The sequence below is a fragment of the Rhamphochromis longiceps genome, linkage group LG12, assembly GCF_057381845.1.
Source record: "Rhamphochromis longiceps isolate RC_006_pf linkage group LG12, R_longiceps_female_GT1.1, whole genome shotgun sequence".
NCBI lineage: Eukaryota > Metazoa > Chordata > Actinopteri > Cichliformes > Cichlidae > Rhamphochromis > Rhamphochromis longiceps.
The window spans coordinates 11,039,292-11,056,176 of NC_140568.1; the positions used below are offsets into that span (position 1 = coordinate 11,039,292).

General features: G+C 43.0%; 1 protein-coding gene across 1 annotated transcript; it reads left to right on the top strand.

The window, feature by feature from the left end:
* Positions 1–416: 416 nt before the first annotated feature.
* On the top strand, positions 417–2,797 carry LOC146656952 (fatty acid synthase-like). The gene is made up of 4 exons (XM_085424736.1): positions 417–563; positions 694–792; positions 1,233–1,484; positions 1,612–2,797. The coding sequence occupies exons 1-4, from the start codon at positions 474–476 to the stop codon at positions 1,747–1,749; spliced, it is 579 nt and encodes a 192-aa protein (XP_085280862.1). The 5' UTR covers positions 417–473; the 3' UTR covers positions 1,750–2,797.
* Positions 2,798–16,885: the final 14,088 nt, after the last annotated feature.

Genomic DNA, 16,885 nt, shown 5'->3' on the forward strand with positions numbered 1-16,885 from the left:
GAACCATCGTGGAAACTACGTGTCCTTACTTGTCATCAAATGATGAGTGTGCGTCCTCACCAGGTGTCACAATCATGTGTATCAAAACGTGTGTAACTGTTAAACAGCAAAATGTGTTAAAGCTGAAAGTCTGACTGTTCAAAGGTGAAACTACAAACACTTGTACATATACAGCTCCCTCCATAATGGCCTGAGGAAAACCAAAGACCTGATGTGATTTCATGTTTTCTTTGTTTCACAGTTTAAAAGTTTGTGGTTCTGTTCTCAGACCTTTGTCACTCACATGTTGTGCATCAGCTGTTTATGTCACTGTGCAGCCAAACTAACTCCCCTCATGTGTTTCCTTTGCAGCTGCTCCTCTGGATAGCATTGAGTCCCTGGCTGCCTACTACGTGAGCTGCGTCAGGCAGGTGCAGCCGGACGGCCCGTACAGAGTCGCTGGATATTCTTCTGGTGCCTGTGTAGCATTTGAAATGTGCTCTCAGCTGCAGACCCAGAATCAGCCTGTGGAGTTCCTGTTTCTCTTTGATGGCTCACATTCATATGTGGCAGCGTACACACAGGTCAGAGAAACACTCGCGCATCTTTATTTCATGTATATGCTGTATAGCGTGTGTGATGTTGGTTTTGAAGGATGAGCTCTGGTCACATGATCTGCATGTGAACAGGTTTAACTGTGTTTTTGATTTGCAGAGCTACAGAGCCAAGCTAACACCCGGCAACGAGTCTGAGGCTGAGACTGAAGCCTTGTGTGCCTTCATCCAGCAGTTCACTGGCATTGAATACAACAAGGTATACTGTCTCTGACCCACAGGTTCACACACAAGTATTCCTTTATGTGGCATCAGCGTTAAAGGCCACACAACCTGAGCTTTTGCCTCACGGCGCCTGTAAGGTAAAGATGGTGACTGTAACACAGTCTGGAGCTGCTGTTCCAGCACAGTCTGTGTGTGGTGCAGGTTTGACTCAACAATGATGTGATGTTTGGAGCTGTTATGGAGACTAAAGTAAAACATGCGGTTAAATCAAACCTTCGTACAGTTTCTCACTGAAAGCTGACATTTGTAACTCCTGAATATCAAAACATCTTCATTTTGCATTTTCATATACATAAGATCTGTGATGTTCATTAATTATGTGTCACTTACTTTTCTGAAAACAACAATATCTCCGCGAGCACGCGGTAACGTTTGCTATGAACTTACAGTCGTCTCCATGGTTACATCCTACAGCTTTTGGAGACTCTGCTCCCGCTGTCAGACCTGAATGCACGCGTCAGTGTGGCCGTGGACCTAATCACCTCCGCTCACAAGGACATCGACCGAGACTCACTGCACTTTGCAGCCTCCGCCTTCTACTACAAGCTAAAGGCTGCTGATGCATATGTACCTACTGCAAAATACCACGGCAGCGTGAAGCTGCTGCGCGCCGAAACCAGCAGCGAATATGAGCAAAACCTGGGAGCTGACTATAAGCTCAGCGAGGTACCGATGCACATTTACATCAGTCTGTAGTACTTATCTTCACTGTGCGTGTGTGCGCTTGTGTGTGTTTCTATAAACTCTGTCTGAGCCTTCCAATGTTCAAACTGTGTACTGCGTCTTTCTTCAGGTCTGTGATGGCGAGGTGTCGGTCCACGTCATCAAGGGAGATCACCACACTTTCCTAGAAGGCGCGGGGGCGGAGTCTATCAAGAACATCATTCATAACTCGCTGGCTGAGCGAGCTGTCAAACCAAGGGAGGGTTAAACATCCACCGTCTCTTCACCCTAATTCCTCAGCTTTCCCCAAACTAGACTGTAAATGTGTCGTTATAGGAAGTGTTTGCACTGCTTATGTTTACACGCTACTGTTATCCTAATATCCCAAATGTTAATGGTTAGTGAACCAGTCGACATCCCATCATCTCACAGCTCCATCGATTCCAACTGCAAGTTTTGTTTTTTGTTGCCATATGTTGTTGTTTGCAGAAGTTCATCCCACAACAAAATAACGTGGTTAAAAAATTAATGTAACAAAGTAACAAACACTGACACATTGATTGAATCCTGAATTACATAACATCACTCAAATTGGTGTTTCTGCTCATGCAGACATCAGTAGACAGGCAAACGCGCTGCGACCAGCCTGATGAGCGACTGTGGAGGGAGGGCTGACCCTGCAGCCGTGTTTCTGCACACTAACTACTCGTAACACAAGTTGGAGGCATTTCTTTATTTTGTGATATTTGTTTACTTTTCAGTCATGTGACCACACAGTCATCAGTTACAGTGGCAACCAGCAAATGTTTACGTTGTCAATAAGTTCACAACAAATTAAGTGTTTCATAAACTGTGTTTTAACAATGACACTCGTGTTACTGTAATTTACAGACCAGTTATTTCACTAATTCAGAAGAAAAACTGCTTCTCTTCATGATGGACTGTGTCAAACACACGCTGTTGTTCTGACAGACGCCTGTGACAGAGGCGTCGCTAAGGACCAAATGTGTCTCTTCAGAGGTTAATCAGAGATGTGAATGATCACTGTAACAGTGAGATCATATTTACTGATGTAACCTCTGAGAAACTGTTTCCTTTTAAAGGCTTTGGTCCAGAGATCTAAAACCTCAGCAAATAATCCAAACCTGAGTACAACAGCTGGCCTGAGACCTGTGATTGGGTCAGTGAAGGAAGCTGCTGATTGGAGATGAATGTGCTGAGGAGTCACAGTACGATGGACGTGACAATAAAGGCCTCTGTGTTTTATTGTAACATTTCTGTTATGTTTTGTAGGACTAATAAGGGCCTCAACAGTCGCTCAGTGTTTTCCTTCATTGTAACGAGCCTGTCCCGTTGGATCTATGATTCCTGTGCTTTTGTTGTCGTTACTATTTCTGATCATTTATCTTGTAAATATAGTTTTTGGGTTTTGTTTTTTAGAGGATGGGTCAGTTTATCAGGGACTGAAACACAAATCCTGTTGGCCCAGAAAATTCTTAGTCGCTGTTGGCGCCACCCGACCGTTTAGTTCAGACCATTAAAGTAACGACTGGTTCTATATGACACTTTTCTACATGCAACAAAGGTGGTGATGGAAGGAGGAGAACAAACTTTTTTGTCTGTATTTAATAGCACAATGAAGACCAGACAGCAAAGCAGGGAGGGAGAAATAAAGGGCCTCAGGTCAGAGTTGAACCCGGCCGCAGCATTTACCCCATGACCAGGTGACGTGGTCACCCGCCCGACCCTTACGCACAGCAGTATTTCACTTCAGCTACCAGGAGTATGTGGGTCGAGCATGCAGACTGAACTTTAGCTGCATGTTAGAAAGCCGAGTTTATGAATGAAGGCTAGAACAAATGTCCCGGCTGAAGGAGGAGGGGCTGCAGAGGTGTATAAACACAGGTGGGCGGGGCAGGGCTAGTGTGCAGGATGACTCAGTGACCTACACTGACCCGTGTTGGTGAACATTTTGTTAAAGTTAAATGTTTTCAAGCTGACAAGTAAATTATCCAGCGAGCTAAGTTGAGCTGACCGACGTGCAGTAAGGTTTTCATGCTCTTCACTAACAGCTGATCGCTGAGAATATATCAACAGTAATAATGTCCTGTAATTCCCACGGCTCTGTATGTCACACCTGCGTATGCTTCCCCATCACATTCATCACCTGTTCCTCTGGTGTCTCTGATTGGAGCACGCAGGTGTGTGGAGCAGAGTGAAATCACACACCTAATGCTGTTTTATTCAACCTGGATCTTGGAAGTTTTGATTAACATCAGTGTCAAACATGAACTAACTCTTTGTCCCCTTCAACATTACATGTTGTTTTTTGAAGTAACAGGTTCAGTGATCTTAAAAGGCTGCGGTAACGTGTCGCTGATAAAACACTGAGTCATTTTCAAATTATTCACTTTAGTTCAATTCAGCTTTATTGTTTTATGTGAAAGTCTCCATCCTGTGTCCTTCACTTATCTTTATCCCAGGTGTGAATTGTTCACAGGACTTAAAAGAAGGACGTGTCTGTGGAAAAGGCTCCGGCCAACCTAAACTCCTCCCTCATCAGGACACAGAAGAGCCGCTGAGGCAGCGCCTTGGAGTACGCTGCTGGTCGCGGCACACAGGTGCGCAACAAGATCTCCCGGCCTGCTGGAGGAGGGAAGTCTGGTACTCTGCTGCTTCCCCCAGTTTGCTTCTTGTCAGATCCCAAGTCCTCATCGACGGGCGCCAGAAGGGCAGCCTAAAAGGGCAAAGGTCAAATGTTAGCAAACAGCAACCGATTCTGAAGAAATGTGCTGTGTGATATTCAGAAGTACTGTAACCCGAGTCTCCCACAGAGACCTGATCCAGACTACAGCTCACAAACACAGCTCCTCTACTAACACCTCACTGCAGCTGCACGCTGCTGATCCTGTCTGTGATTAGAAATGATTTCAATAAAGTAAAACAGAGGCTCGTTTTCTATGAGCGTAAACAGGGATCTCTTTTTCAGTCTCAGTGTAACAAACGTGTTTACTGAATAAGTCTTTCAGTAAAAATGTTTTTGTTAATTCAGTAAAATCTGCAAAGATGACTTGTACTGTTGGCAGCAACAAACAGAGACAACAGAGTGTGGGACAGACAGGAAGTCAGGACACGTCTATGTGCTTCACAGTGGGACTAGAACATGAACATTTCTACACACACCACAGGCAGCAACTGTGCAAACCTCCACGTCACCAAAAACACCCTGCAGGTCCCATCAGAGCAACGGCAGAGAAAACAGATGAAAGGTCTGTTAGAGAGAAAAACGCTTCGCTGCTTTCTTACCTGTATGACACCAAAAGGGTTTTGTTTTTTTAATAATAAAGGCTTCATGTTTTACAGTTAAAGGTAAAGCTCATGCAAACATGCAGGCTTATTTGTCTGATCAATGCAAAAGTTCAAACATGTCTCTTTCAAGCCTCATTATCAGCTGAGATCATAGTAAAGACACAGACAGGATCCTGATCCATCTGTTCTTTATATAATTACTGTTTTTACTGTAATGTAGAATATCATGGACATAATACACAGACTGCAGCCTAAATACTGCTAAAAACAGCTCTTTTTATTTTTAAGGTTTCACGTATTAACCTTTTATTATAAAAGTCACCTGATCCTTAGCAGGTGTGTATACAGAAATACACCAGGTCATTATTTAAGCAAAGCGAAGCCAAACTGCTCCTGTGTGACAGATGAAGTCCACCTTTAAACAGCATTTAGATGCTGCTAATGAAACTCGATTAGTGGCAGCACTGGTCTGTGGGCTGGGGACACTGGTGCCACCAGTACAGCGCGCACTTTTCACAGCGCCACCATGTGGACCAAACTGTATTCTGGGTCAAACCTGATGTTTTATCATTTACACTGAACAAAAATATAAACGCAACACTTTTGCTTTTGCTCCTGTTTTCCATGAGCTGAACTCAGAGATATGAAACATTTTCTACAAACACAAAAGACCCGACACTCGCAAGCAATGTTCCCTCTAAGCTGCGCGCGTACACAATTGCGCACTGCTGGCACGGTCTCTGCACAGAAAATCTGCGTTGCGCGCACCAAAAAAAAAAAAAAAAAAAAAAAAAAAAAAAATTCACCTGAATTGAAATTAAAATGAAAACTTTAACAATCCTGTTTTGCAGTGTTAGTCAGTGACTGGCTGCTCCCGTATAGGATTAGAACGAGGCCACCTTATCCCGTAGTCCAGCCAATCACGCGATTCACATTCGTATATACGCAGCTAATCAACGTCGCTGTCAGGCTCTGACGCGTCCTTATGCGCCGACACCGGTGTTTTAGCAAAGCGGCTGATGTAGAGTGAAGCCACGTTAATGACAACGTGTACAACCATTGGAGATGTGAGCAGGACCGACGGAACAACTGACGGGAAAAGTGTGGACTTTATACCAGTTTTTAAATTGTGTTGATCGGCCGCGTACAACCAGAGTTATGATAAAAATATCTGCAATGTTTGGTTTTCTTCCTGAATACTGTCGTTGTTTATATTTACTGCGGGAAGAAACGGTGAAAACGCCGTTTTATAAGGAAAACGCTCGAAAGCCTGTGAGCAAAAACAACACCCCACCACCCTTTCCTATTGGTGGAAAAATGTACCATGTGGACCAATCAAAAATTATATGGCAAGGGTTAGAAACGGGAGGAAGTTTTAGGAGTGACGGCGGTGCTTGGAGATGTGAGAGATTTGCGACGTTTAGCGCAAATCTTATGTAGTGAGTGTGTAGTGTAGTCAGCAGTTTTGTTGTGTGTGTCAGAACAATGAGGCGACTGCTGAATGTTACAGGTGTTACAGCAGTGATACATCTGCTGTTGTCCTGCAGGTATCAGGCTGTTGTTCTCCTTCATCTCATAGTGGACACAAATTATTTTTTGGAGTGGCACAAATAATTTGTGTGGCATCAGATTTGATGCAGAACAGCTGATTGTTCTGTAAATAGTTTGAAATGTTTAATTAAAAAACGCCTTGGCTACATTTTTAGGTAAACAGCTGCAAAAAACTTTGTTTGCATAACTCGGTTACTTTTTTGAAGAAGTAACTATATAATTAATTGCCCAACATTGGTCATTATATCCTGTATTTTGCAGACAGAGTTACAGACTCTCTCCCAGACCACAGACTCATAATACAAGTCAGAGCTTTATTAAAAAAAAAAGAAAGAAAGAAAGTTGTGTTTTCAAAATTAGAGTTATTTTTACTTCCAATAGTGTTAACATACTGCACAGGTCAGGAACAAGATTTTTTGTTACATTTTCATTGTAAGTGGGCTGAAGCAGTTAATTAAAAGTAGTCTAACATGCCACACCTGTGAGGTGTGGCATGTCAAGGTGCTGATTAGACAGCATGAATATTGCACAGGTGTGTCTGAGACTGCCCACAATAAAAGGCCACTCTGAAATATGCCGTACATGTGTAGCACAATGACACACATGTCGCAAAACCAGTCAGGATCCGGTTCAGCTCATGGAAACAAAAGTGTTGTGTTTATATTTGTGTTCAGTGTAACAAATACTGAGACGTCTAATAATGTTGTGTGTTGTTCATCTGAGGACGCTGCAGAGAACCAGATTATTTTTATTATCCTGTTTGTCTGTTATGTGAACCTTTAGAGGATGTACCTTATAAAGACTGAGTGCGTTTATCGCACTATGTTAAATGTAACTGTGAGCGACACGAGGCTTACTGCTCATGGTTACCTCATCAGTGGTGAAGTCAGCCAGCTTGATGCAAGAAAGAGGAAGAACAAAAGGATGAAAGAGCAACACACAGATGAAAAACAAAAACAGACTTTCTAACCGACAGAGCTGAAATCTGAACATGTCACCAGCTGCAGGAGGCAACGCTCTGAACCACGTCGTTCCTCCTCCAGATGGAGCTTTTACTGCCTATAGTCTCTTGACATACAATGGTTGGATTGTCCTATGATACTGTATCAGCTGAGCCTCAAATTCTTATGATCTCGAGCTTCTTCAGTCTCAGTGAATCCTTAGTTGGCTCAGATGCATCATCTGGTGTTTGAGTGTAACAAGGTGGTTGTAACACAAAAGGTGTGTATGTGTTTGTGTAAACAGGTGAGTGTGGTTTGTAGTGTCCAACTAAAGCAGCGTGTCTAACCAACCACATCTCCAGGGCTGAATCAGGTGACCACGAGCCATCGCTCCACAGCTGCTGAGGGAGCTACAACCCTCATTCAGCCTTTCATAGACATACGGCAATGAACTGTATGAACAATAAACTTTATTCATACACACAAATCCCTTTAGGGTTGTGTCAGCGAGGGCAAACGTGCCACATCAAATACATGGAGCTACAAGCTGTGGTGACCCACTGTCAGTAAGGGAGCTTTATTACACACACACAGCATCAAATCATAACAACAGTTACCTCAAGCTACTTCTATGTTATAAGGCAAAGACCCTGCAGTTACACAGGGAAACATTAGGTGACCGTCTGTGAGCGACAGTGGGAACCAAAGCCTCTAACAAACATCCATCGATAGATGAGGGGCAGACGGGCTGAATGCAGAGAGGTCTACTAACACATGTTGAGTGAAGAAGAAACACCCAGTGCATTATGGGGAACTTAGACCTATAACTTAGACCTGTGTGCGCCTTAGCATATGCTACTTCCGGCGCATAGCGCTTAGTTTCCGGTGTGATATTCGCTCCTTGTTCACGGTCGGGTTTTTCAACCAAATGGACGAATCAAGTGGCAATTTACATTTTTCGAGATGTCGAATGTATCTGTAGATGATGTTGATCGACTTGTCGATATTTCCCCCCCGCGCCTCAGAGCAAACGAGAGAAAGGATTCAGATTTTATACTTCTCAGTATCTGTAAACAGCGCTCCCTCGTTTATCGCGGGAGTTACGTTCTAAAAATAACCTGCGATTGGTGAAATCTGAAGTAGCCAACTTTATTTTTCACAGTTATTATCAATGTTTTAAGGCTGTAAAACCCGTCACTACACACTTTATACACTCAGACCGACATGAACATTTTCACACGTTTCTCTCCTGTTTAAGCTCTCAAAGCTCAAACCTTCGTAGACAAATAAGTCCAGTATTACAGAAACCAAAGATCAAACCGTGTTTTCAGGTCCAGCACATGAGAACAGAGCAGCTGAGAGATAATTCAACATCAATGAATCATTAATGAATCAATGAATCAGCGATTCTGTACTGCACAGGAGAGACGGCACGGAGGAGATCAACAATAGTCTGAAGCCAATCAGGACGCAGAACACAAAGCGCTGTGCGCAAAAAAAAAAAAAAGCATGCAAACTTGCACAAAAAAAATGTGCGAAACAGCGAGGCCGCGTTATAGCGACAGACCAGACCAGCTGCACAACACAGACACTTCAAACCTGAGGACAAATCTAAGAGAACAGAAAAAGGAAAGGAAACTTAGCTTAGAACCATGCAGCGCTACAGGAGACGGCAGCACTGCAGAGGTGAGGACCAGCACCTGTTTGAAAGAGACAAATGCACACAAACACACACAACAACAGACGAGAAACAAACACAGAGAGAGGAAAAAGTGGTTATACAGAACTTGAGGACATTACCTACATGTAAATATCTAAATAATTATAAGTTTGTTGTGTTTTCTTTAACAATGTCAGAAGGAGAGAGGCACTGAGGCACCGTCTTCCGCCCCCCGACGCTCCTGCTGCGCCTCCTCCTTCTGACAGGAACTGCCTACAGAACAAGCATGAATGATGCCTGAGTGGACACACACAACTCACAAGTTCCTGGCTCTGTCAGCTCCTCTGCAGAGGGTTTCCCTAAGAAGGTGGACCTAGCAGGGTCACCGGGAGACGGGGAGCTGTGCCTCACGGCCCTCACTTCGTCGGAGAAACCCTCATGCAGAGTTCAGAAACTTCTGTGTTGAGTATGTCGCTGTGAGCCTCCACCATTTAACTAGTGGGTGCAGCCTGAACTGTCTAGAGACAGACCAGACCAGCTGCACAACACAGACACTTCCAACCTGAGGACAAATCTAAGAGAACAGAAAAAGGAAAGGAAACTTAGCTTAGAACCATGCAGCGCTACAGGAGACGGCAGCACTGCAGAGGTGAGGACCGGCACCTGTTTGAAAGAGACAAATGCACACAAAATAAGTGTTTGTTGTAGAATGTGCAGCATGAAAGTAGCATGCATGTTTTGCATAGAACTGTTTTATGCATCTGCATTTCACAAAGAATGACAAATTGGTATACGGGACAACAAATAAAATCTAATGTATAGAAAAAAGATAATAGGATATGCCCATGACAATAAGAATGATAAAGGACTTCACAAAGTCAATTTATTGCTAAAGTGTGATCTTAGAAAATTGCTATTGTGCACCACACTAAACAGAACAAATTCTGTCAAAACTTACTTTTGCAAGATCCCACAAATGTTTTGCAAGATCTTGAGAGTTTTTTTCTTTGCATTTATCATGCTTCCATCAATACCTGTAAAGCTGTACAGAGTACTGCAGCTGGTTGTTAATGAATGCAACAAAGACCACCAGATCAAAGTACACCTAGCCACGAGTGTTTCCCCTTCCACTGAGCACTATCTTCATCTCGCAAAATACATGTTCAAATTTTTTTTCTTCAATGTGCCTTGCGAGGCTCCATAACATACCTATCAATCTGTGAGCATTTCTCAGAGGCTGCAGCAACTGCAGCTTTTGAGGAAGTTGCAACAGCACATTTGTGAATTCTCACGCGTAGCCCTACAGGAACACCCACAGTTACAAATACCATAGCGACCAACATCAGTGCTACTACTGCCCACAGTTCATGTAAAGGAAACATAACGGTGTCATACAATAAACTACAGAATCAGCATTGTTGTCTGTGAAGGTTCTCAGTCATTCAGGTCATCGTAGTCAAAGGAGCTTGTAAAGAAAAGCGTCTGGACTTCTTTAAGTTGCTTGAAGACGTTTCACCTCTCATCCGAGAAGCTTCTTCACTTCATCAGCATTGTTGCACAACCGTGTATTCAATCTTGTTACCCTTCTTTAAAGTCCACCACCTGTGCTGCAAGTGAAGTTGAGGGCAACTGTGGCTCAGGGAGTTGGGAAGCACATCTGTAACCGGAAGGTTGCCGGTTCGATCCCTGGGCTCTCTGTCCTGGTCGTTGTGTCCTTGGGCAAGACACTTTACCCTACCGCCTACTGGTGATGGCGCGATATGGCAGCCTCGCTTCTGTCAGTCTGCCCCAGGGCAGCTGTGGCTACAACCGTAGTTGCCTTCACCAGTGACTGAATAGTGGCATTGTAAAGCGCTTTGGGTGCCTTGAAAAGCGCTATATAAATCCAGTCCATTATTAACACATTGGAAGTTGTGGCACTTCTCATTATTTGACGTGCACAGCCGCTCTGTGTGAGGGTCAAACATTTGTTTATTCAACACCTGTGAAGGTATCAGAAATCGGCTACTGAGAAAAAATGCATAGATAGCAAGAGAAGCAAATTAAAGCACTGCACGTGCTTTACGTGCTATGACATGCTGCACGTCATAAAACCCAGTTTCTTGATTAACATTTTTAAGAGTTAAGTTGTAATACTTTTGTGCATTATTAAAACAAATCCTAAAATTCTGTATCACTGTGCTGTTACGAGAAGGTAGCTTGAATGTAGGTATCTGGCCCTGTGTAAATCTTGAGCATGAGTGATGTTGTGGGACAGTGCACCAACTACACAGGTACAGTGGCGTGTCTAGAAAATTTTTGTTGGGGGGGCCAGGTAGGGGCACAGATTTGGAGAAGGGTGGCAGATTTAATTGGCAGATAATGTTTTAAAAAAAAATTCTACCAACCCTTAACCATAATTCAATAATCCTATAAACCTAATAACCAAATGCACTTTTAACTCTTATTAGAATGAGATTTTAACCACTACGGTGCAAAGTTTTTAGATACTGCGTTGATAAAGTACAAGAGATACAATCAGTGCTTTGTCAGTGTTTACTCAGCATTCAAGGACAGCAATATTTGCATAGTATTTTTACTGACATATACTGCACATATGTTTTGGGCAAAAACATTTTTGAATATTAAAATACGAACATTTGTAGCAAACAATTGACAAATTAGCCATTCCAATGCAAAACTTTCTCTGCCTGTTAAAAAAAGAAGATAATCTTCTCACAAACTGGTGTTTGATTTTGAAACAGGAAAAAAGTGGAGAAACAACTGAAAAGACTAATATTTGAATAAAACCTGAAAGCAAGTAAATACTTTCTATGCTGCCTTATGGTAAACTTTGGTAATATTGATAAAGAACAACACTGGCTGATGATGAAATACATTCAGCTGGCATGGTGACACTGCCAGTATAACCTGCAGGGCTGGACTGGGACAGAAAATCGGGCATTTTGACTACAGACCGACCCACCAGGTATTAAAGCCATAAAGCCTTTGAATGAAAACAAACCCTGTTGTGACAGTGATGTACAGTCTTTTTGGTATATGTATGATTTCTATACATTTTACGTCAGATAAAAACTTTGGTTGTAAGATTTAGATAATTATTTAATAAAAGCTAGATATTTTAAATGAGAATAGGAAAGAAAAGTATTTCTTTGTGCCCCCTTTCCCTGTTAATGCCCTACCTGGCCCCCTGGCAAAACTTTGCTAGACCCGCCCCTGCACAGTTACCAGCTGTCAGCTACATAAAAAAGGATCCTGGTGGGTGGTCTTCACGTTTCCCTCTCACCAGATATCCAAACCGACATCATGACCAGCAGCTTTACAGCTGTGGCTCCAGCAAACATCAGCTGATACTAGAAATTAATATTAAATAAATTCTAACAACAGCCGATCAAGCTTAAACGTGCTGCTGTTGTTTAGCGCGACATCTGCTGGTTTCGTCTTTCTGGCGCAAAGTGGGCGATAAACAAACAAGAGAGAAAAGCCGATCAGCTGATCATCGATCAGTTTCATGATTGAAGTAGCAACAGGAGAGGGAGGATGAGAGAAGAGGCAGCTGTGCAGCGTAAAGACAGAATAAATCCAGCTTTGTGTCTTTTTCCATTCTAGCTGAAGTTCGGGACAAACTGCGTCTCTTCTCAGCTCAATACGAAACGTGTAATATTTTCTCTGATTGAGGGACCATTCCATTTTTTTAAGGAGCCGTTGGCAACTCTACTAACTAACCTTATGAATAAAATAAAGTTCACTATCAGTAACATCATAGCAACCGAACAGCTGTATAAAAACTCCAAGCTGGCTAGAACGCAGTATGAGTTATTGCAACTGACAGTAAAAAGTCAGCACAACGAAAATAAACTCCACCTAAACTTAGTTCATATCTGACCCAGATAGACTGCAGGTCATAACTTCTTACCTGAAGTTCAGTTCACCTGACACTCGGACTGGCGGCTGCCTCGGGGCTCTCCTCCTGCCTCCCCTTCCCTCATCCACCTGCTGCCTCTGTGGAAGCCCCGCCATAGCCACCACCAAACAACGGAGTTATTTCTACACATCGACCTGCATCTGGCCAATCCACCACCTCTCATTGTTCATGCCCTTACAAAAATAAATAAAAAATAAGTCAAATAAGCCCGATGGCCAGTCCAGCTATGTTAACCTGCAACCAAATCTGCAGCTCCATACAGCAATGTTACGACTTAGATTACATCTTATAACTCATAACTCTTATGTTAGCTGCCCTCAGTAGCATACTGTCTGAAATATTCCACGGCTGCAATAATTCTTTAAATGTTATTTTTTCCTTGGTATTCTAATTTCGCTGAAGTTTACTAAACTCAACAAACTTAATATTACTTACCGGGACATTTATTCTGTCCTCATTTTCTTTCACCGAAAAATTGTTTCCTGCAGTGACGTCTTTCGTGCTTGGCTCTCCTACCTTTGCTAACGTGATGCACATAGCGCAGAAGCCGATGCTGCATTCACTTACACTCGGATATCTGAGCGTCACCGTGAAAACATAATCGGACATTTGATATTTGATTGAATTTTATTGTTTTGCCTTTGGGGTGGCACCTGGGGTGGCCAGTCTGGTTGGGGGGGTGGCCTGTGCCCCCCCAGGCCACCCCGCTGGACACGCCATTGCCGTCCCGTACATCAGGGTCAAGTCATCTCCGGTAAGCTGTCCGGACCGGTCCCGCACCTGGCAGCGCACGAGGTCTGCTGTGCAGTCCACGGCCACGGGAAAACTATCAGCGCACCTGGCCCTCCAAGCCGATATCCTCTCTAACGCAAACCTCTGCAGAGAGGAGTCCATCGAGTAAAGGTAGTCCCGAACCTGATCCCACTCCGCTTTGTTAAGCCAGGCTACCACATGGCGTGTTTTCTCAGAGCCCTTTTTATTCATTGTGCGCTCTCCGGACCTCACGCTCAATCTCTCACTCACCGGGAAAAGCCGCTCGCCTCACGCAGAGACCACTCGCAGATTTATATGACAGAGGACCGCGTTCAGAGCTTCGAGTTTTACAGTTGCTTGTCGCACAGCAACCAGGAAATGATGCTAACGTTTTCTTCGGCTTCGTTTGTGGCTGACGTTCAGAGCGCTTATTTACATGATGCTGGTCATAAACGAGCTTTCTTTGGCTATGGTCAATGGCGTGTCCAGCGGGGTGGCCTGGGGGGGCACAGGCCACCCCCCCAACCAGACTGGCCACCCCAGGTGCCACCCCAAAGGCAAAACAATAAAATTCAATCAAATATCAAATGTCCGATTATGTTTTCACGGTGACGCTCAGATATCCGAGTGTAAGTGAATGCAGCATCGGCTTCTGCGCTATGTGCATCACGTTAGCAAAGGTAGGAGAGCCAAGCACGAAAGACGTCACTGCAGGAAACAATTTTTCGGTGAAAGAAAATGAGGACAGAATAAATGTCCCGGTAAGTAATATTAAGTTTGTTGAGTTTAGTAAACTTCAGCGAAATTAGAATACCAAGGAAAAAATAACATTTAAAGAATTATTGCAGCCGTGGAATATTTCAGACAGTATGCTACTGAGGGCAGCTAACATAAGAGTTATGAGTTATAAGATGTAATCTAAGTCGTAACATTGCTGTATGGAGCTGCAGATTTGGTTGCAGGTTAACATAGCTGGACTGGCCATCGGGCTTATTTGACTTATTTTTTATTTATTTTTGTAAGGGCATGAACAATGAGAGGTGGTGGATTGGCCAGATGCAGGTCGATGTGTAGAAATAACTCCGTTGTTTGGTGGTGGCTATGGCGGGGCTTCCACAGAGGCAGCAGGTGGATGAGGGAAGGGGAGGCAGGAGGAGAGCCCCGAGGCAGCCGCCAGTCCGAGTGTCAGGTGAACTGAACTTCAGGTAAGAAGTTATGACCTGCAGTCTATCTGGGTCAGATATGAACTAAGTTTAGGTGGAGTTTATTTTCGTTGTGCTGACTTTTTACTGTCAGTTGCAATAACTCATACTGCGTTCTAGCCAGCTTGGAGTTTTTATACAGCTGTTCGGTTGCTATGATGTTACTGATAGTGAACTTTATTTTATTCATAAGGTTAGTTAGTAGAGTTGCCAACGGCTCCTTAAAAAAATGGAATGGTCCCTCAATCAGAGAAAATATTACACGTTTCGTATTGAGCTGAGAAGAGACGCAGTTTGTCCCGAACTTCAGCTAGAATGGAAAAAGACACAAAGCTGGATTTATTCTGTCTTTACGCTGCACAGCTGCCTCTTCTCTCATCCTCCCTCTCCTGTTGCTACTTCAATCATGAAACTGATCGATGATCAGCTGATCGGCTTTTCTCTCTTGTTTGTTTATCGCCCACTTTGCGCCAGAAAGACGAAACCAGCAGATGTCGCGCTAAACAACAGCAGCACGTTTAAGCTTGATCGGCTGTTGTTAGAATTTATTTAATATTAATTTCTAGTATCAGCTGATGTTTGCTGGAGCCACAGCTGTAAAGCTGCTGGTCATGATGTCGGTTTGGATATCTGGTGAGAGGGAAACGTGAAGACCACCCACCAGGATCCTTTTTTATGTAGCTGACAGCTGGTAACTGTGCAGGGGCGGGTCTAGCAAAGTTTTGCCAGGGGGCCAGGTAGGGCATTAACAGGGAAAGGGGGCACAAAGAAATACTTTTCTTTCCTATTCTCATTTAAAATATCTAGCTTTTATTAAATAATTATCTAAATCTTACAACCAAAGTTTTTATCTGACGTAAAATGTATAGAAATCATACATATACCAAAAAGACTGTACATCACTGTCACAACAGGGTTTGTTTTCATTCAAAGGCTTTATGGCTTTAATACCTGGTGGGTCGGTCTGTAGTCAAAATGCCCGATTTTCTGTCCCAGTCCAGCCCTGCAGGTTATACTGGCAGTGTCACCATGCCAGCTGAATGTATTTCATCATCAGCCAGTGTTGTTCTTTATCAATATTACCAAAGTTTACCATAAGGCAGCATAGAAAGTATTTACTTGCTTTCAGGTTTTATTCAAATATTAGTCTTTTCAGTTGTTTCTCCACTTTTTTCCTGTTTCAAAATCAAACACCAGTTTGTGAGAAGATTATCTTCTTTTTTTAACAGGCAGAGAAAGTTTTGCATTGGAATGGCTAATTTGTCAATTGTTTGCTACAAATGTTCGTATTTTAATATTCAAAAATGTTTTTGCCCAAAACATATGTGCAGTATATGTCAGTAAAAATACTATGCAAATATTGCTGTCCTTGAATGCTGAGTAAACACTGACAAAGCACTGATTGTATCTCTTGTACTTTATCAACGCAGTATCTAAAAACTTTGCACCGTAGTGGTTAAAATCTCATTCTAATAAGAGTTAAAAGTGCATTTGGTTATTAGGTTTATAGGATTATTGAATTATGGTTAAGGGTTGGTAGAATTTTTTTTTAAAACATTATCTGCCAATTAAATCTGCCACCCTTCTCCAAATCTGTGCCCCTACCTGGCCCCCCCAACAAAAATTTTCTAGACACGCCACTGTACCTGTGTAGTTGGTGCACTGTCCCACAACATCACTCATGCTCAAGATTTACACAGGGCCAGATACCTACATTCAAGCTACCTTCTCGTAACAGCACAGTGATACAGAATTTTAGGATTTGTTTTAATAATGCACAAAAGTATTACAACTTAACTCTTAAAAATGTTAATCAAGAAACTGGGTTTTATGACGTGCAGCATGTCATAGCACGTAAAGCACGTGCAGTGCTTTAATTTGCTTCTCTTGCTATCTATGCATTTTTTCTCAGTAGCCGATTTCTGATACCTTCACAGGTGTTGAATAAACAAATGTTTGACCCTCACACAGAGCGGCTGTGCACGTCAAATAATGAGAAGTGCCACAACTTCCAATGTGTTAATAATGGACTGGATTTATATAGCGCTTTTCAAGGCACCCAA

Coding starts and splice junctions, on each gene's coding strand:
- LOC146656952 (XM_085424736.1), top strand. CDS start 474: ATGTGCTCTCAGCTGCAGACCCAGAATCAGCCTGTGGAGTTCCTGTTT. Junction 564..693: donor ATGTGGCAGCGTACACACAG/GTCAGAGAAACA, acceptor TTTGATTTGCAG/AGCTACAGAGCCAAGCTAAC. Junction 1,485..1,611: donor CTGACTATAAGCTCAGCGAG/GTACCGATGCAC, acceptor GTCTTTCTTCAG/GTCTGTGATGGCGAGGTGTC.